Raw genomic sequence first — 22,079 nt, 5'->3', positions numbered from 1 at the left:
TATATATATATATATATATATATATATATATATATATATATAACACATATATGTTCATAAATACAAGTCTTTAAATACTTAATGGGAGAGTTTCCAAGTTTCAGTGCGTGAATGGTGCCATTTTGCTTTTTGTCGTTCCCTCACTCAGTAGTTCATTCACACTCAACTAAAACAATAAAAAAGCATATATACTGTAATTCATTTATATATTTTGTCATATGTTCATATATATATATATATATATATATATATATATATATATATATATATATATATATATATATATATTTGTATTTACACTATGTTTATTTCAAGAGAGTCTGGTGATCTGAATACAAAGTCATACATTGTCAAAATTTGTGCCGCCACTAAGTTGACAGAGTCAGAGTCTGTAAGTGACTAAAAGTCCGATCAGAAACTTAGATCTTGTCATTTGGTCATTTTAAATAATTTTCAAAAAAATATGATATTTCAGTGTTCTTTTTACAATATGTATATATGGACACCCACGTCCATATGGACATAAACATATATGGCAATCTATATTAACGGAGTTGACAGGAGGATATAAATTAACACGAACCAAAGATTGTCTTGGATCTCCACAACTGTGAATAGGTTCAATTAAACCTTTGAAGAATCACTTCTAAAGAAAGTTGCTGCTGATTAACAATGTGATTGGAGAACCACAATCAAGAAGTAAAATTTGGCCTTGTATACACTGCAATTTTTTGCACATACAATGTGGGAGTGAATTCCCTAAACTAGAGTTCAATGTGGGTACAGAATACAGGAGTCACTTCCAAAATTAATCTGTGATTTTTCCAGCACCGCACATCAGATTAGCTGAGAGTGTCCAAAAGAAAGTGGTGCCACTGCATTAACAAATAGTTGTTCAGTTCAGTTCTGTACATGCTATGTGGATATAACAAAAATTAGGTTGTCACTAACTGAAGTTTTCGAGAGCGAATTTGGTTGTCACTCCTGCAAATAATACAACTCTGTGTGTACAAAACGGAATTAAGCACAACTGTATTTTATCAACTCTCAGAATAAATGTAACATGTTATAATAGATATGACAAGTTGGTAGTTTTGTTTTTTTCAGACTAGATCTGCTATGCTGCTCCTCCTGCCTTTGCAGAGCAAGTATGAAGACTTGCTAATGCTAGAACATACACAGACATGCTGTGTTGAGCATGGAAGACTGCGCTTCTGCTGCACAATTTAACATACATACAATGCCCTTGAAAAAGATCTAGACCAGTGGTGCTGGGGAGAAGAAGGGTTTCAGAGAGAAAACTCTTGTTGCACACTGCAGTAAAACCAGCTTACCTGCAAATATCTGAGGCAATTTAAATGTTAGACAACGAGAGTACGCAAGTTGACAGGCTAACAGATTACATGTTTAAAGGACCTATCAGCATGTGCCATGTAGAGTTTCATGACAGAATTTAGAATCACTTGAATCAGAAGAAGTGTGTATGTGGGCCTATCCCACTTTGACCACCATCCCCAACTGAAATCTAGCAGGTGTCAAAAATCATCCACCACAATTTCCAACATCAAATCCTCCAGCATCAGTATATGCCGGAAGAGGTATTAGCTCTGAGATTAACTACTTCCCCCTAGAAATAAAATTCTAATAAGAAAGCTAATAATTTCGCTTTTTCCAATGCAGAATCTGGTGGTTCACATTTGCTGTCATGTTTATTCTCATCTCTTCGTTACACCCTCAAACTGTCTGTAAAACTCACAGAACATAAAATGGCCATGAACCATAGCATACATAACCAACAACGCCTGAAGAACACTGCTGCAGCGATAACAGCAATGAATCAGCAGCTTTTAATGAGGATGGACAGATCTGTCGTCAGGTGGAGGCCTAAATAATGGAGACTAATACTCTTGCTTGCAATACAGTATCTCTTTACTATCCAATTGTTCATAGTGGTTTCACTTGTTCCCTGAACAGTCATCTGTAGAGTTCATTTAAGGCAGAGATAAATCTTAAATGGACTAGTAAATATTTTCACTGTCAAGCAAACAATAATAAAAGGAAATTGAGAGTAAAAAAAGCAAATAATTTTTGTTCCTTGCAAAGGAATAGTCCTCCAAAGTTCCATAAATTATAACCACAGAAAGACACAAATCAAAAGTATTGCTTTCCGAAAGGCCTTGTCAAAGAGAATTACAACACAAAGTGAATGCAAGCACACAAAAAATAAAACATTTGTGTGGTTAGTGGTTATTGAACATACTCCGATAAGTGGTGTATATAATAGAATTATAATGTAATTTATCTATGTACATATGCATACACACACTCTTGTGTGGGTGTTGAATACATGTGCATGTAGAATAAATCTGATGCCATCGTTTCGTCAATGCAAATTTAGTCTCAGAATGAATTATTTTGGAATTAACCCAGTCACATACAAACACATACTCTCGCACATACAGCTTGAAACGTTTCAAGCTATTATTCAGAGACTGTCAGATCATTGGACAAACAATTGTCTGTCCAGGACTGAATTTTTACTGCTGATTGATGTCTTGGCAGACGAGTTACTCTGTGAAGTTTTTTGTATAGTTCCAAGATGTCTCTCAAAACTGTGGACCATTCCCTTAGGCTAGGTATATTATACAGCCTTCACACCGCTCCACTTGGGAAACAAACAAACCAAAAAAAAGTCTTGCAAAACCTCTCCAAAAGTGCTTTTCATCTTTTTTTTACTTTCTCCGAAACAGGACAAGGGAATCCACCTATTCCAACGTCAATTTTTACCCTTTACATGTGTAAACCTCTTCTCTTTGAGTGCACTGTTTGCATTCAACATAGCAGCACCAGCGTACTTGGCACTGGCACGGCCGTGTCACCACTCGGCTCTGAGTGTTGTGGCCCCTGCCGCAGCAAATTACCTCACAGTTTTTATCCTTATAGCACTTGCGTGCCAACGTTCCTGCCGAATACTTGGTGGGCCAGCAAAAGTTTGGCGAGTCCTCGATGTGTAGAAGATCGGTGGTGCGGGGAATGGGGTCCGGCCGTGGGCCCGGTGGGGGCTGCTGCCCCTGGGAACGTGTCTGGGAGATCTCCCCCTCTCCGGTAGCTTCATTGGTGGAGCTGGCCACTTTGACTGAAGTCTCGTAGCGTTGTTTAAGCTGCTTGCCGATCTCATGGAAAGGTGCCAGCTGCCTCCAGCAGGTCTGCACGGTGCAGGAGCCTGAAACTCCATGACACTTGCAGGTGGTCTCCACACCGGCCTTGATCACCTGGGCGGGATAAATGTTGAAAGTGGTAAGACGACACACATCAAAGGCAGTACACTGAAGACTTTACCAAACATCAACATTTATGTCTCCAATTATATCAGCAGACACAGCACAGAGCTCAGCTGCCACACATCAAAGATGTTTACAAAACCCTTATGTTGCCTCTCATATTGAAAGGTCAGTTAAACAGATAGGCAAGTTTATTTACAAAACAAGTATTTCAAAAGCACATTGAGGCAATAACTTTGATGCTCCCACATATTTTGATTGCTTTAACTCTGCTCAACCACAGAGTGAATGACAATACAGCCCATTGAGGGGTAGGGTATTAGCCTCATTCTTTCCTAATAGCCATAATTATGGTTTTATCAAATGCTCTTGTCAAAAAAAAAAAAAAGCTCTGCTTTAAAATATGTCAATTATGTGTATACATATTTGTAAGGGATCACCAAGAAAACAGTTTTTTCCCTCAGGCTATCCATCTCATGAACAGTTAATACTGCCCCATTGATGAATAATTATGTGCAATTCACAGTTTAGTCTTTTTATATTTATCCAGCACAACCTACCTCTTCTGCCATTACATTCCCTTGCACTTTATATAACAGATTTGTATTTGCACTACATATACATATATATGTATTGTATTTATATATTTGTATGTATTTATATATGTATGTATATTTTGTCTAATTGTGTATTCTATATATACTTTATTTTCTATCCAATTTTTATTCTCATTCTATTTCTAATCATTTTTAATTATTTTTAATTATTATTATCTCTGTCTTGTTGCTGTATTGTTGTGCACCTGGAGCCCCTGTCACCAAGACAAATTCCTTGTATGTGTAACCATACCTGGCAATAAAGCTGATTCTGATTCTGAAAGATATTATTACAGTAGCCATGGTAACTTTAAAGTTAATTTTGGTCATTAGAAGTAAAGATTAGGTGTTTAAGGTAGAAGTCACATGGACATGTAGTATTCATATTTATCCTGTAGCGTCTGATAAGGACATGTTGTAACAGAATTACGTTTTAACTGCACTCAGATCCCACACAATAAAACTGTGAACAATTCACACTGATAGTTGCCTAAACCTCACGTTATACGGGAAGCATTACCAACCCCAGTGTTTGACCCATTCAACATTTCTGTAAGAAAGTGAACTTTAAGATAAGTATATAAAAGGCGCTGTCTGGACAATTTCTGTTAAGGGAACTTGTTCAACAGAAACTGCAAATCCACCACAATGGAAGCAGAGGAAAATGTGAAACGTCAGCTTTAAAGCGCAGGGGATGCCGAGGCTAGCACATTCCAAGTTTGCGCTCCATATGGGATTTGACCCCAAAGACTGTACACCTCCTTACATGTGCAGATGGACAGAAACATTAAATGCAGTGCTGTAAATCTCTTATCGCAGACAAAATGGCCTGAGGACGACTAGTTCAGATGGACCGAGCAGAGAAGACAAGTCTGTGCTGAGCTGTGCTGTAATTTATATGCATACTAAAAACTAAAATGAACAATATGAGACAATCTGTTGGTGCCAGACCTGTAGTTTACTTTGGCTTTGTGTTATTGGGTCTTTTTCTGTTCCTTCTTTTTTGTTTTTATTCTTACGAGGGTCTCCATATTACCTCGCCTACTTCTCTTACCAAAAACAATGGAAGACTTGCATTTGGGACAAACCTACTGCTTATTTAGACTGAAGGGGAAACCAAACCTTGATTAATGGGCACTTATTATAAATTACTGAATTAAATAGTCAATTAAAGTGATTTAAGCTGGGTCTTTTACAGACTATTTAAGTAACCTTAAAGAATTTATGGAGCCGTTCATTTAACCACCAGATCAGAAACAGGAAAAAAGAAATGAAGCTAAGATAGCTACAATGCAAACCAACTGCTTCATACTATATGCCGATTACTCATTCACATTTCTCTCAAACCCAGAAATCTTCCACATTATTTATAATCCCCATCTTAAAAGACAGTTTTGCTATTGATATTCAGGATAGGTACACTTCAAAAATTAATTTTCCTAATCAGTATTTTTACCTTTTTTAGAAATATTTAAACATTCATAAAGCAAGATAAATTTACTTAAGAAAAATTACATTACGACTATATATATATATATATATATATATATATATATATATATATATATATATACACACACATACTGTATATAATTTTTTACCCTATTGAGAAATATTTTTTAAATAGTTTTAAGAGTAAACTTATGCTTAAAACAAGAAAAAACAATTATCTTACCCTATGATTAATGTTAATTTCAACATGTGCTAATACAAGTTTTATATGTTAACAGTGAAATAACATGATCAAACAATGAACAATTGTATTTTGTATAAATTAAAATTAACCAATGTTAATAATAAATGCTGTAAAAATATATTGTTCATTCATAGAATTGTTATTCTTCATGATACCCAATCCATTTACTAATGTTAACAAATAGAATCTTATTGTAAACCCTTATGAAATTCGAGAGTTCATGGCAAATTTGCCGCAAATTGTCCATTGTTGCCAAATGTTTGCTGGAGGTTCACCACTACCGGCGAAGAGCTGCAAACTTCTGGCAAACATTTTTGGCGAATCAAAAGCTAATTTGTATGTGAAAATAACGAGCTAATCCTAATATACATACTAAATTTATACTATAAACTATAGTTTATTATTTGACATATTAGAAGCCTACCTTCATTCCTACATTGCTGTTGTGCATATCTATCCGGGCACGGAGATCCTTGTTGGACCTCTTACCCAGAAAGTCTTTGACAAATTTGTTGCTGTACTTGAGGTTGTCTCCACAGCCACCCCACTGCCAGGCCTTTCGGTTCTCCAGGTCCGGAGCCTCGTCACAGGTGCAGCGCTCCATGCGGCCAGCGCTGCAGGCTTTGGCCATGGCGTGAGTCAGGCCTGCTGAAGAAATGGCGTAGAGGAACGCGGTCTCCTTGAAGCCTGTGAAGAACATGAACAATTTAGGCTCTGTAAGACTTATTACATGAAAATTAAAGGTAAAGACATTTCTGTGCCACTTGTGTCAGCCAATGGGAATAATGACAAACACTAACCCCCAAACTCATGCCATTGGTTGAGCAAAAGTTGCTATGTCAAGCTGGTCGGGATCCTCAAATTAACAAAGCAATGTTTGTTTGTTTTTAATTGTACTTTAAAAAATATAACTTTTACTAATTGTATTTTATTTCAAGTTAACAAACTAAATTTCACTTAACTTATTTGCATACCTCTCTTTAAAATGTTTGCCCTGTAGCGGCCCTCTAAGGTGCAGTTCCACCTCTCAAAGCGGAACTGGTACTGACACTCTAAGGCACTCATGCTGATGGCCTCCATCAGAGTTTCGGCCACACCAGGGTCCCGTCTGCACATTCTGCGCTGTTTCTTCTCCAGCTTGAGTCGATCACACAGCTTGTAGTGCGCCTTGCCCGCCCTCTCATCTGGCTGTGAGCTCAGTGGCAGAATGGACAGGGGTTCATTACCTGTCAGCCTACAAGAAAGAAAACAAGGAGACAAATACCATCAAAGTCACCCAGGAATCGTTAAAAAAGTCAATCTCTTGATGGAGCTGCAGGCATAGTGTAGGGCTAGCGTAATGTTAGTTAAACATGAGAGCAATGAAGAAACATGAAGTAAGGCAAAGATGCAGAGCTGGACGTGTCCCAAAAAAGATGAGGAATAAGTTGTTATTTAGGGGTGTTAGATATAATACAAACCAGAGTTTAGATGGTTTGCGATCTCGCGGTCACAAGTGTGTATATTACGGCTGAATCTGTTTTATAAAATTTGATTTCCTCTTTTGAGTCATATGTTTAACTCAAGACCAACATAATGAGAAGCTGTTTTTGCACTGATTGCAAATGTATCATTATTTGTTGTGAATAATCTTATATTTCAGTTAGCATCCATCAAGTTCCAAACACTAAAGAAAAGAAAATTATCAGGTAAGATCTTTTTGAGTATATTTTATTTATAGATATTTAATTCAGTGGATTATCCAAAAATAGGCATTTCTACATGGCTAATTAATATATAAATCTTTGTTTTGGTGAATGGCAATACCATTACTGTGCAATAAAATTACTTATTTCACGGTATAAAGGCGTGGTCACATTTACCTTTGCACTGCGAAAGTCTGCAGGAGAAGAAGGCTTTGGCAGATATAAAGCATGTGTGAAACTAGCAAAAAAACTTTTTATGCTGCACTTTATACTCCGGGAGTGTGAAGTTATAAAGAAACTCACCACTAAAATTATTTTCTTGTGAATTTTCAGTGTAGCTTTGTACAAACCACTGCCAACTTCCTATTGCGTGTCAAAGTTTACCAAACACAAAATTTGTGTAGATAAATGGCTGATTGAGATGACTAGATTTCATTCAAGGAATTTCGCTGTGCAAAGGCCTTAAAATTTTGGACAAACAACCCACCCCAAGCCTAGCAGTTTGCGCACATCCAAGCCATGATTGGAGGTGTTCATGCGGCCAATGCAAGTTCAAGTCTTGCTCGTGTCATTTCCTGACCATGTTTTTCTATAATTTCCCCTACATTTCCTGCCCTATATTCACTTTCTTAAGGAATAAAAGTGGCAAAAGGCCAAACATAAAGAAAGGATTCTCTTTCTTTTTGAAGGCAGACTAATAAAGACAAATAAAGGCAATACAAGAGGACAAGAGGAGATGTGACCTGTCAATTCATGAGCCAGTTTCAAACTCATGTCACCCTGCATAAGCACCACAACTCAACTCAATGCATATTCATATATTAGAAACCACTAGGCCATGACTCTTGAATTTGCAATGTATAAAGCCAAGGGTGTAGATTTGGCTTGAATTTTGAGTTGGAGTGGGGTTACCTTCCCCCATCCCCCCTGGAAACTACGCCCCTGTATAAAGCTGATACATACATAATGGCTTGCTTCTTTAATGCACAGCTGTGTGTTCATGAGAGAAAGTAGAGTACAGCACAAATCAATAGGAAGCACTGGAGAGGATATCATATACAGGAAATTCTGGTTCCAAAGTCATGCATTTTCTTTTCCTGAGATGCTTTCTTTGAAATAACAGAACTGTTCTTAATCAAGTAAGGGTAATTTAAACTCTGATGAGCTGATAAGCTACACAAGTTGACCAGTGGGTTGAATAGTTTGTAGTGGCAAGCTTCCAAACAGATACAGATAACACTGATTGTGTGGAATATCATATCACAGTTAACTATTCTAAAATTATTTGGGTCCTATGCTCATAATAGTTATTATAGATTTATAAGCACTCGAAAAATTGCACTTTCAGGTAGGTGTGTGTAAATGTGATATGATACCCTCACAGTCCAGACAAATAAAAACTCTATTGGACTTCTTGCTTTAAAACCACATAATGCAATGAATGGAAGGGCCAGTATTGGACAAATCCAGAAAGGAAAAATGAATGACGGTGCTTCGGGCACAAATTCGTTTTTTAATGTGCGTCTTTTCAGGTCGGTAGTCTGAATGTATGCTAGTTAATGTTCTCAAACATCCAGTGCCCCATGGAAAACACAATTGTGGTTTGGAAGTTAATGTTTGTGTGAACCCAAACTCTGACTTACCTGCTTTTTACTATCCAGTTCTTTACATAATTCACCTCCACAATGCTTAAGTGGTGTCAGTGGTTGCCAGGGCATTGCTATGTGGTCGCTGAGGTGTTCTTGGTGATTGCTAGGGCATTGCTACTGTAGGTGGTTGCTATTTTGTTTTGGGTGGTTGCTTACTGGCTCAAGTCACCCCAAAGTCTCTATTATATTCTGGTCCCCAGAAATTCTCTGGTCCTTCAATGAGAGTCTATGGAATGTTTTTTTTTTTTTTTTTTCGTATCAATATGTTTTTTTACAAACATCAGCAAGCAAACTAACAATGAACCACACATATACCCAGCGAGTAACTTTGCAATTATAATTGTTTGGCGCATTTCAGTCAATATCTCAAATTTTCATGTTTTAGAAATTGTGTAGGCTGCATATGATGGGCCAGCACCTCTTTTGCCAGTTATTTTAGAGCATGCGAGCATGCAAACACTCACTGGGTCTGCCGCATAACTGGCGAACATCTAACCAGCATTCTGTGGTTTGTGACGAGGAGAGCCTAGTGTTACTTTCATAGCACATACAGGGGACAAGACTGTCAGCTAATGACCATATTGGTCACACCAATTGACAGCACTGGCAGGGTAGTAGCTCATTATGTGTAATTTCTGGGTTCCTTTTACACATCCAATGAGAGGCAGAGCAATAAATGGATTTGCAAAACTCACGAACACACAGTTCCTTCAGCACATATGTTATTGCAGCAAAGTTTATGCCTTTAAATCTGCCACTTCTGTCTTCTAATATAGGTGCTTTCTATTATAAACTACAACCAAGGGTGCTCTCAGATGACATATATCTACAAAGCAGTAAACATTGACATTAATGACAGCTCTGGAGGTTTTCAGAAGCATTCTGCCTTGATCACTTCAATGTAATTTTTGCTGAGGACAGCCATGTCATGCTGCTAAATTTCCTAATGTTCATTCAGTATATCCAGAGGTTGAAAAAGAGCTGCCTCATAAGGAAATCATGACACATGAAATCTGATGTTTATTCAGTTGCTCAAAGATGAAAATATAAGGGGGTCCACTTGACAAAATGGGGGATTTCAGGAGTAATTTCAAGTGCTATTCCCTGCAAAGTCTCACTTTTCCCAGCAATCTTTCAAGAAAATGTGTGGGGAATTCAGCAATGACCACAAGGTTCTCAGACACTTTATGAACCAGTCAAAAGGGACTGTCATTGTAGCACACTAATACTAGAGACTTATTAGTGTCGGGAAACCTACTTCGAAAATATAGTCATGCTAAAATTTCAACTAGTTGAACTAGTCGAGCAACACTTTGAAAACACTGCAGGCTACTAAAAATATATAAGTTCATGTACAGTACATGTTTAACATAACTTAGTCAAAACATATTAATGAACAGCAGTGTTTCACTAAATATTTCGCTATGCAACAGAAGACTCAAGTAATATTGCGCCACGCAGGTACTCGTGGCACGACTCGTGTTTATGTTTTTTCCCCAACAAACCAATTCATTACAATTAATCAAACTTTCTAACACTACATTCAAGAGAGAGAGAGAAAGAGAGAGAGAGAGAGAGAGAAAGAGAGAGGACCGTTTAGGAGAGGGCATTGGATTGCCTCAGATTGCTGAGCTGTAAAGTTGTATGCGTAATACACCATCTCATAGAATCACGTTACGTTACGTTTTACATTTTCCTGGTGAAATAAACACTAGAAGTGCTAAAACAACAATTTGTGTTTTTTTTCACACAAATCACAAGTACAGTGGCAGATTATCAGTTCTTAAACACTTACTTTTTGCCCTGTTCCTTACACAATGCTATCTTGTTGCATTAAAACACTTTTACTTTAGCACATGACTTGTAAGGCACTACATTTCACGAGTTCATAGCAAATTTGCCGCAAATTTCGCCACTGATTATATTCATATGCAAATGAACTTTGCGGCAAACTTGCGGCAAATTGTCCATTGTAGCCAAAGGTTTGCTGCAGGTTCACCACTACCGGTGAAGAGCATTGAACTTCTGGTAAACATCTGCAGTGAATCACAAGCTTATTTGCATGTAAAAATAATGAGTGGCAAGTTTGTGGCAAGTTGATTTTTGTAAGGGTTAAATAACCAAATACATTTACAAGCTTGTTCCAGCACCATCAAATTGCAAGGTAGCTCAACTGATAGAGAGTTGTACTTGCAATGCAAAGGACTGGGTTACAAATTTTGGCAATTGTGTTTTTCTAGTCACATTTGCTTTGTATGACACTATCGGTTAGGTTTAGGTTTAGGTTTATAATTGAGGGTAGGTAGATGGGTAGAGCCCAAGCCTGTTTGGGAGAACATTTAACTTGCTTTTAGGGCCACTCAGTGGACATTTTTACCTCTGAACTGCTACGATACATGCAAGGAACCCCATAACCAGGCTTGCAATACAATGTGAAGTAAAAAACAGCAAACTAGTGTTATGTTGACCACACATCTACTCACAAATGGAAAATAAACTTGTTCCTTGAAAAGCTACACAATTTTGAAAAAAACTGAACTTCTGTAACGCTAATCAGATAGCACACGTACATCTCCAAGATGTCTGTTTTAGATCTTTTCATCTGCAAAGCATCAATTTCTAAATAACATCTGCTAAACATCTTAAAAAGATCAGATTTACAAACATTCTTCATCATAAATATCCGAAACGTCTTTTAGACGTATTGCAGATGAGCAAAGAACCTAAAAAATACATCTTCCAGATGTAAACACACACATCAAATAAACGTCTAGGTGATGTACGTGTGCTATCAGGGTTCTATAAAAAATTTAGTTAAGTCAGTAGCATCTCTTCTTTCAGTTCTTTTCAGTTAGTTCCAACACTGACACTTACTTCATAGTCACCATCGTTGTTCTCTGTACCACCTAGTAAGGTGAGGTAATGCCTACTTTTGAGGCCTATGCCAAAACACTGTCTTACTCTATTTCTCACCATAGCTAGAGAAAAGACCTCTCAAAAAGGAGGCATTTTGGTTGTTTGAATAATATGCTGTCAAGAAACCATAACTGCATAATCCAATTAGGACATTAGACATGCTTGTGGCTGCAGTGTGTGATCCTGTAATATGCTGGCTCACAGCGAGACCTCCCTCAACATGTATCACACTCTGGGGTTCTCTGGAAATGGCATAAAGGAATGTTCAATTCCTTAGCATAGTGTATCTTTCCACCCAACCTACATCTTCATCTGGTCTGGTCATATGTTGTACTTTCAATTTTTTCTACAGTGTATAGATAAAACAGAAATGACAGCACAAAGCAAACGAAACCTCAGCGAAGCAATCAAGTGCAAGGAATTACAGCAGTTTACCAAAAAAAATAACAAAAATAATAATTATGCAAGTGGTTATTGGCGACATCATCTACAAATTTCATTCCATGTTCTAAAGGGGAATTCTAAACAGATGGCTGCAAATATAGCATGTTTAAGTGAACACAATCACAATCTTTGTGAGCTGAAGCTAGGTGTAAGGAATCTGTTAGCAGCGGTAATTTGACATCTATTGACAAACTGTGAAACAGAAACTAGGCAAGCAAAGACTTGCAAAAACGTCTTTACAACACCCACGTCCATAGCTTATTTAATTGTGAGAGTTTATCCCTCTGCAACACAGCCACGTTTAATTTGACAAATTAAATAATTAATTAATTAGGTCATTTATGTAATATAGCCTAAAATTTATTCTAAACAACAACATATTTATATGATGATTTCAATCAATCACATTAAGCGCCACTCTCTCAGCTATAAAATTGATTACACAAAGTGAAGCTGCTACCTTTACAATGGATGTATTTGTCATGGTTGTGTTGATTTATTTAAAAGAATTCCAAATGGAAGTACCTGAAATTTTGGTGACATTGTTGTATGAGGCCTGAAGCATATTTTGCGAGAGTGCATGCATGAATGCAAGTGCTTTTACATTTAGCTATATGTAGCTATGCACTTCTAACTACGCAAGCTCGATTTCATGCGTTATCGTGTTCCAAAAATATGTCAAATGCCAATTACAATGCAATGCAAATATGTGGTTTAATGACACACACATTAGAAGGTAACTCTATTGCCCCCTTGAGTACTAAGGTTTGTTACAGCCAGAGCAACGCAATAGCAAACGTTAAGTTAAAACATTCAATGGGATTGTAATGCATTTGCCAAACATTCATTGCTGTGTTTGCGTACTTGCGCAAAGTATATTTCTGGCTTAATGCAAGTCACAGATTACTTATTATTATTCACAGACTCAGATCATTTTGCTCTGAAAGCCTTAGTAAAACTCAGGAATTAACAGCATTCACCCCTCAATCCTTTAAAAACCCCTAAGTCATTATCAGCCAATAACATACAGACCAGTGGCATGTTGGGCTGTAAGATCTCAGAAACTAAGGACAAACTGAAAGGCCTCACAGAAACAAAAGAGAAATTTCATGTCATGCCTCTGAGAAGGCTTTGAGACGTGCTTCTATCTGCAACACAAAAGCTACTATGGAACTGGAGAGCTGCCAGAGATACTGAGCTCCACTAATCCTTGGGCTACTGGCAATGGCTTACAGCCCAGTATTTTTAGCCTTTTACCCAGAGTGCTTTAGGGCAAGCCTGGATGTGTGAGAATGGAGAGCATTCAAATAGTCAGGCTTTTCAAAGATGAAGTCACCACAGCTATGTGTGAACTTTTATTTGTACTCTTTTTCCAAAACTATAGATTTGATAGACAGCCCTATTGCTTACAGTGTCTACATCAATACAGACTAGTAATAAATCTTACATTTAAGTTTAGAGACTTCTAGTGTTCACCCAAAAATTAAAATTTTGTATTCACTCACCCTCCAATGAGGAATACATGTTTACTTGATTTTTTTTTTTACATATAAGAGGTCATTGTGCTACAAAAACTTACTATAAGATTCAGAACTCAAAACTTTCTCCTTACTGCAAAATGAGCATTTGTTGAAAGCAAGCTGCAAAATATGACATTCTCTACCTCCTCCACATTGTGATTTCACACTTTGGTAGACATTTGCATCTGACTGCCTCCACAATGACACATGAACGCCTACTTTACCTTATCACTTCCGTGGAAAATGATAATGTTTTACAAATGTATGACTGTTTTTTGTGCAAAAAACTTTACTAATATTATCTTTGATAAGATTGCATCATAAGTACTATTTAAGTAATAGAGCTTGGTTCTGACCTTGTGATCAGTAATATAATCTGTAACACTTGCCTATTGCTTGATCTAATTGTTTAAATTGTGTGTTTCTCATAACAGACATTGTAGTACAATACCTAATGGCAAACATCAGCATTCAGACTATTCTAAATCATTGTGTGCATGTCAACATGGCAGTGAGTGATGCCATTCGTCAAATCCCTATAGGCTGTCATTGCTGTCGAGGCTGATTCCATTCATCAATACTCATGCCCAGGAGCTACATTAAGGTCTTCTTGTCATCAGACAAGGTGAAGTACATTCTAGTCTTAAGGCCCTGAAACTGAGCTGGCAGCCTATTTTAGCATGACAACAATAGGGAAGAGTAAATGATGAGGTCTCGAATTCTTCTAAACCAGGCATGCTCAATGCTACTCCTAGTGATATACCTTCCCACAGAGTTTAGTTTAACCCTGCTGCTCTAACACACCAGCCTGTCATATCCAAGTGAACTCAAAGACCTTGACTAGCTAGTTCAGGTGTGTCAGATTAGAATTGGAATTAAACATTTCAGGAAAGTAGGGTTGTGTCTAGATGTTAAACCTTGTTCTGTGAAACTCTTGAGATTCACATTTGCTGCTATCAAGGTTGGGGTTGGGGTAAGGTCAGGGTTATGTAGGGTTGCTGTGGGACAATAAATAAACACAGTGTATGAATGTCACATATGAATCTTGTGAGACTTTTTGCAGAATGAGGGATATCATCTAGACACAACCTAGAAATAGATCTAAAAGTAGATCCTCAAAAGCAGGACTGAGCACCCTTGTCCTAAACTGTTGTCTGTTGAAGTTCATGATAAAAAAAGAGTTTAAATCATCAACTGCCATACAAAACTAGTTTTCCAGGTTGAGCTGGGCTCCTAAACCAATAAATGAATAGCTTCCAAACTTGAAACACCCAAGATTCAGTAAAATTTGCTTTATTTGATTGAGCGGCCCATCCAGCTCGATACAATTACATTTAGGGTGCTTTCACACTTGGTTCGATTGCTTGGACAGAACCTGAGTTCGTTTCCTCCCCCTCCGGTCTCTGTTCACAACATATTTTTTGGGTCCGAACCGAGGTCCAATTACTTCATCAATGTGAGTACAAGCAGTAGCTGTTTACCACTGTAACAACTCGAGTAGATGTCACTGTTTTAAGTTAAGTTTTGTCTCTTTGGATTTACCATGAAAACTTTCCATGCACAAAAGGACACTTGTGTTTGTCTTCCGCGGATGCACTTAATGTGCAATGATGTGATGAATATTAGCGTTTGTCTGTTGCATGCCCGTGGATGCGTTGCAAGAGATGTGAAGAATGTGAGCTGCTCTCTGAAGGGGATTTATTTGGGCACAAACATGTATGAGAAATATATCATACCACAAAAACTGCGATCGCGAGCCTGCAAGGATGCAAATTAATACGTCATCACAAGCGGTTCACTTCTGCGATTTGGTACAATTGCATTCATATCAGCAGCAACCCATACAAGAGTTCACATGAACTGTACCTCAGGCCACCTTTTCCAGCAGACCTGGGTGTGGTTTGTGGGTGTGCACCTAAGTTCGGAAAAAAGCATTCACATCATCCAAACAAAACTAATTTTGATGTCATTTGACCCTGGGTGCACACCAAAAGTGCTAGTGTGAAAGCACCCTTACTCACCAGTGGTGTGAGTTTGGGGCGTGATTATCCGTTAGTTCGAATAGCAGCAGACGGATTAGTTTTCAGGAAAGCTGTTTAAAAACAATGTTTATTTTTGAAATTGAATTTAGTTTTGTGCCGCTAGTGGCACAGAAATTACACACTTTAGCTTTAACACATCTCTGATAAATTAAACTATTGGGAAACAAATGTGTCAGAAACAGCTGCATACTCAAAAATATCTAACATAATATAACTATTCTCTATCTCAACTATTGGAGTTACATCACCTGTACTTTCTCAACACACCTATACTCCTCCCATTTACAATACATGAACAATTGATAATCTTATGCTGTAACTAGTTACTAATTTTGAGCAGCAGGGTGAGCCTGGATTTGTGCAAATGGTCAGACCCATTAAAAAGATATATCACAAATGATATCTCTTTAATGATGATATCTAAATTTTTCTCCTTGACCGCAGTGAGATTAAATGGTAAGCAAATGTCAACATGATCACACGAGAAATCAACATGTTGCTTCGAAATTTCATGCACACTGAAATCAGCCCCATTCAGCAAAATTACTGACAAGTGCTATCCCCTTTAGACATTTTTGCATTAATGTAATTGTAAATACATTTCCCTCTAACATTACTTATTAACTGTTGACTGTTACATAATTTACAACTAAAAATACAACTCACTTTTGGTGCCACCCTGTGGACATTTGAACTGGAAACTGGAGCTTGCGCATACGTTCAACAGCACTTCCAGCTTTGGCCACTGGGGGCAGTGATTGGAATTTTGGTAAGCACAGACTGACTTTCAACCTATTGTTGCTGATTTCATAGTGTGATCAGTCTGCAAATGTACACTTTTGCTAGGTCTACTGCTTCTCAGATGTTTTTCCTCAGTACAAAATCACACATGTCTCCTATAGAGTTTCAACAATGACTCAAACAAAGGATTTGCCAAGATACCAATTTCTGCATTCAGAGAAGTCAGAGATTTCAATGTGAACTCAAACATTTATCAGACAAGTTCTTCCAAGAACAAATTATCTAAACTATGCTATCCACATTAATTTTATTGCTCTATTCATACTGTATCTAAACAATTGTCTCATTTGTGTAAAAAAAAATTTTCGTAAACAAATCTGAGAAACATCTGAGACAAAGTTGACTTGACACATAAATGAGACATAGTTGAGAACTATATTGCGTATCTTAAACTATAAAAGAGCCACCATTGAGCGATAACATTTTCCTCTCTGCTTTTTATCCTGATTTATACTTCTTATTTCAGGTGTTCGTTGCAGCAAAATATTCTGACAGAATTGTTGTGTTATCTGTTGTGTTGTGTTATTCTTTTCACTTTTTCCATGACACTCTCTTTGCCGTATCCTCACTGGAGTATTTTTGCAGCACTGTCATTCAGCGCTCTTGGGCTTGTTTGCCCCTTTTTTATTACTGTCAGCACTTCATATTACCCGTGACATTACCATCATATGCATTTTCCAAGGTGAGGGCTGAACTAAAATGGTCCATTACACACTCTTGCCAGGTTCCTTATAGTTGTTGTTTATTCAAAAGTCTGTTGTTGTTTCTTCAACTTATTTAGGTAGCTTAGTTCTGACCTCGTGATAAAGCTTTCATGACATTTAAAATGTTGTTAGAGAACTATTAAGTAATGGGTGAGCAACCACAGTAGACTTCAAGGATGACACAAGGAAAGCCACACAAATACAGTACAGTGTACTGCACAAAAGACTCCATTCACTAATGTGTACACATTATTTGATGATAATTAAAGTCAACATGAAATAACTTTTGCAACCCTATTTACCTTCCTGGGCCAATTTATGCTTAGTCAGTTCATGTGCCATAATTGATCAGATTGCTATCCGATAAGGTATGCACATTACATTTACACTTGGCCACCTACAGTAAATGTTTCTCTGCAAAATGTATATAAATCTGACCTACTTTTCCTGCTCTATATGCAAATATAACTGTAATTTCTGTGACATTGCCAATGCAAGGTGTGGCAGAACAACCCACCACTCCCTCTTGTCATCGTCGCCCCGCCTCTTGGGGCCGTCCTTCCGCCAGGTCCACAACAGTAGTTGGGCATGAGAAGAGAAGAGGCACATAATTAATAAGTCTTGTTTGGGCAGCGGGGGGAATGAGGAACACCTGATTGTGTGTTTAGCCTCATCACCGCTGCCAAATAAACGTAAAGCGTGCCTCTTCTCAGGGAGCCGGCTTCTATTCTCCATGTTTTGAACACCATTCCCCCTAGATTAGATTTTATGTTTATTATTTTTAATAAACGCCTTACGAGACTTGACACCACACCCACTGTGTCAAAGGCAATGCAATTTTGCTATGTTTCAGAGATAATTTTGTTTATATCTGTGTTACTGTTCGCTCCATATTGCACTGGGTCTCGTCTTGTATGTGTATCAAACCACCTCCAGAGGTTTGAGTGATCAGATTCCTATCTGTCTCAAATGCTTCTTGGAAGGCATTTATACTGGGTGTTTTCCTGATCAGTTTCCTGGTTTTTTTTCAAGGTCCATGCATTAAGAAAGTAAATAGGTTAAATTTTGATTTTATGTTTACTTGAACAAGCATATTGTGTCTATGTCTAATAAGAAACCTAAGCATTTACTGGGTCCAATCTAAGAGCTACTTCTCATCAACAGCTCATGACAAATGAGTGGGAGTCTATTCACAAGCTAAAGGTCATGACCTTTCTGTCAAACTGCTCTTCACATGCACCATAACAGCAAGTGTTGCATTTTAGGTATGTAATTGATTGGCTCATGCGCAACATGATGTCAGAAGTAAAGAGATCACTTAGGAAAAGAGAAGGATCTTCTAGAAGAGTAAAGGTCTGCAGATAACATTTAAACCTGATGTTGCTTTAAGTGTGGGAGAGCAATTATGGAAAACAGATGTGAAGAAATACAGTATAACTAATTACTGTACACTCAAATTCTCCCAATTTTACAGAGCATCACCCACAGGCAGCACTGGGGAATATATACTTGAGGTTAGGGCTAGGTTATTTATCAAATATTCATAATCTATCTGTAATTATTTTGCTGGTGATTTTTAATTTAGCAACATCATGAATATCACAAAGATTTTAATGTGATTTTTATTTGGACATTAAAGGGTTAGTTAACCCAAAAATGAAAATTCTGTCCTCTTGTTCCAAACCCAAATACATTTATTTCTCCTGTGGAACAAAAGAGGAGAAATTTGAAGAATGTTGACACTGCTCTTTTTTCCATACAGTGAAAGTGAGCAGGGAATTAGGAAGTCAGTCCCTAACATTCTGCCTAACATCTCCTTTCCATGAAGGAAAGAAAGTCAGGTTTGTAACAACATGAGTGTGAATAAATGATGACAGAATTGTCATTTTTTGTGTGAACTATCCCTTTCAATTTCCTTTAGAATAAAAATTTTGTGATCCTTCCAACTCATGAGTATGAGTGTTAGGACAGTTATTTTAATAGTATCTCTGATTTAAAGTTCAGTTGCAAAAATGCCATTAAGGCATTGATTCTGTTTGATTCAGTTCAAACTGTCCATTTTAAAGAATCAACTCAAAACTATGACGAACTCTGAATGATTCATTTTTATTTGTATAGTGCTTCTCACAATACACATCTTAGAGTCCTCACTGAAAAACGTCATTGAAAATCATGTCTTAAAATTATTTGCCTTTAGGCCCCCAGAGAGCAAGCCAAAGGTGACTGTGGCAAGGAACACAAAACTCCATAAGAAAAAAAAACCTTGGGACAAACCAGGCTCACTGTGGGTGCCAGTTACCCTCGGGCTATACAGCATGAATATAATGCCAATATAAAGTTAGCTTAATGTAATACAAGTCAAATGATAATTGAGTAAACTAAGTAGATTTTTGGTGGGCAATGTTTTAAAATAAAGGATATTGATTGAACTGTAAAATTAATGATTCAGTGTCTTTGAAGTGCATCCCTAATTGATTGCGGAAGTACGTGTACTGTAGATGCAGTGTGCTTAGTGTCATTGCTGTCATTGCTGAAAAATCTGAAAAAGTGTCATTGTGTCATTGCTGAAAAAATCTAACAGAAGTTCCAGCATGTCTACCTTGTCAACAATGACTGTTTGACAGCAGGTTGAAATTATAATATATAAATATTGAGATATTGAAAGATAATATCGTTTTTTAGCTAGATGGCCCAGCCCTACTTACAGTATATGGAACAAATGATTTTTAAGCAAATTAAGTACTACTATTAAACTTCAGATGATTTTGTATTTATGTGAGCTATTAAGTAGGTTTGAAACCAAAACACAGTTATACAAAACGTCACTGCTATGGTTGCACCACAATAACAAGTGCTCAATGTGCACGTGCACACACGCACACATGCACACACGCACGCACACACGCACACACGCACACACGCACACACACACACACATACTAAGCTGAAGTAGCGAAGAGAGACAGTTAACACTCCTAGACTGAGTTAACACGCTTCCAATGCGTTTGGGCTTGCTGGTTGTGTGGTCTTCTGGCTAGCAGGTCAGAGTCCCCAACAGGGCAATTACTCCAACTGCATGCCAGTCATTACCCCCAGCTTTTGACCCCAAACAAAGCCTTTTCTCAGACAAATCCCCCCCCCCCCCCAAAAAAAAAGACAGATGTTGAGAGAAGTGTGGGTTACTCATGCAAGCCAAACAAAAACCTTCGAGGAGTCCATTTGTGTTTCTGTCTTGGCTTGGAATTAGTGGTCGACCGATTTGGGTTTTTTTAATGGCCAATGCCAATATCCAGAGAGCAGGGTGGCTGATACGCCGATACAATGCCAATATATAACACAATTTAATATGGTCAATAACATAAACATAAAATTGCAAAAACAATAATAATCTCTTATTTAGCACTATATCTACTCAATTTCACACAAAACTTTGTAAAAAAAAACAAACTAATATTGTATTTTAAATGGTAGATATCAGTTTCTTCTGATTTCTGTTTAGTCATCAAATTTTTGTCATTTATTTGCACATGAAGAAATTGTTAATATATTAGGAAGAAGGACGTAACAGTACACGCAGTAGTCCAGCAACCATAAATGGCATGTCCACGTTAGCAATCGCATTTTCTCAAAAAAATACAGAATCACACCAATTGCACATACAGTGCATAGTGAATAAGACATTTACTTATAGCACACGTGAAGCGCTTTTGCTTTGAAGTATTTATTACTATTTAGCAGAGACGGGCCACTTCTTTTAAAATGAATGGGAAAAATTAGAACACCCAACTGCAGCCAACAGTCAACGGATGTAGATAGGAAGTCCCGCCTTACAGGTAAATGAGCCAATCACCTTTTAGACACAGACATCGCCTGTCAATCAACTTGAAAACGTGCATGCGTTTAGCTATAAAAGCTGGAAAATTGAATTTTTTTTGTGTAAACTGAGGAAAAGAATCACCATTTATGATACCAGTGTTGGCAGATTTTACTGCTGATTTAAAATATATTCTTTGGTCGTAAGCTTGACCAACCGTTTTGGAGATTTTGGTCTTTCTCTATTCAAGTAGATAGAAGCTGCACTTTCATGACTGGAAATAGCCTCCCGAGGGCATTCCAAACATGGCCGACAGTGGACTGACTTTTTAGAAAGACTTTGGTTGCACTCACGTGCTCGTGCATATCCAGCGTGAGCAGCTATCACCTGACAGTTTAAACGGCCTGGATCACCTGCTTGGATTGTCGTCATGATTTGTGAATCAGAGGAACTTTTGATCCTGATCCTGAAGTTTTGATTCTGTCTGACAGAATACACGCTTCAGAGGAAGACAGTAGATGAGCACTCGACGGGAAGAAAATACTGGATTTTCGTAAAGTTCGTGAATTACATCTGTTTAAGTGAGATATCTGCATATTTGCAGATGGTATATAATAGAAGTTTTATTTATATTTGCCTTTTATCATTAGAAAAGTGACAGGGAACTGTTGAGGAGAGACTGTTAGAATGTGTGCTTCAAAGGAAGATTTATAAGTGCTCCACAGGATGCTGAAGTTGTGTGAGGTTGGTTTATTACATCTGTTTAAATGAGATATGTGCATATTTGCAGACGGTATATGATATTAGTTTGATTGATATTTGCATTTTTATCATTAGACAAGATAGTTAAAAGTTACAGAGAACTGTTTAGGAGAGACAGGGAGAATGAAACAGGCAAGCACTTTAACATTATGAGTTCAAACGCGTCTGC

At 37.5% G+C, this 22,079-nt stretch overlaps 1 protein-coding gene and 1 long non-coding RNA gene across 2 annotated transcripts in view; both read right to left on the bottom strand.

Moving 5' to 3' along the window:
* The window catches only part of LOC127441982 (uncharacterized), a 181,240-nt gene that overhangs the window by 85,936 nt on the left and 73,225 nt on the right, over positions 1-22,079 (bottom strand). The gene's annotated exons all lie outside the window — the stretch shown is intronic.
* The window catches only part of wnt9a (wingless-type MMTV integration site family, member 9A), a 45,390-nt gene continuing 23,327 nt past the window's right edge, over positions 17-22,079 (bottom strand). Inside the window, 3 exon segments of the mRNA XM_051699569.1 lie at positions 17-3,272; positions 5,998-6,260; positions 6,548-6,807. Of these exon segments, the coding sequence (XP_051555529.1) occupies positions 2,784-3,272; positions 5,998-6,260; positions 6,548-6,807 (1,012 nt within the window). The 3' untranslated portion in view covers positions 17-2,783.

This window comes from Myxocyprinus asiaticus, chromosome 6, assembly GCF_019703515.2.
Source record: "Myxocyprinus asiaticus isolate MX2 ecotype Aquarium Trade chromosome 6, UBuf_Myxa_2, whole genome shotgun sequence".
In the NCBI taxonomy this organism is placed as follows: Eukaryota; Metazoa; Chordata; class Actinopteri; order Cypriniformes; family Catostomidae; genus Myxocyprinus; species Myxocyprinus asiaticus.
This window is presented reverse-complemented; position numbering and strand designations above follow the sequence as displayed.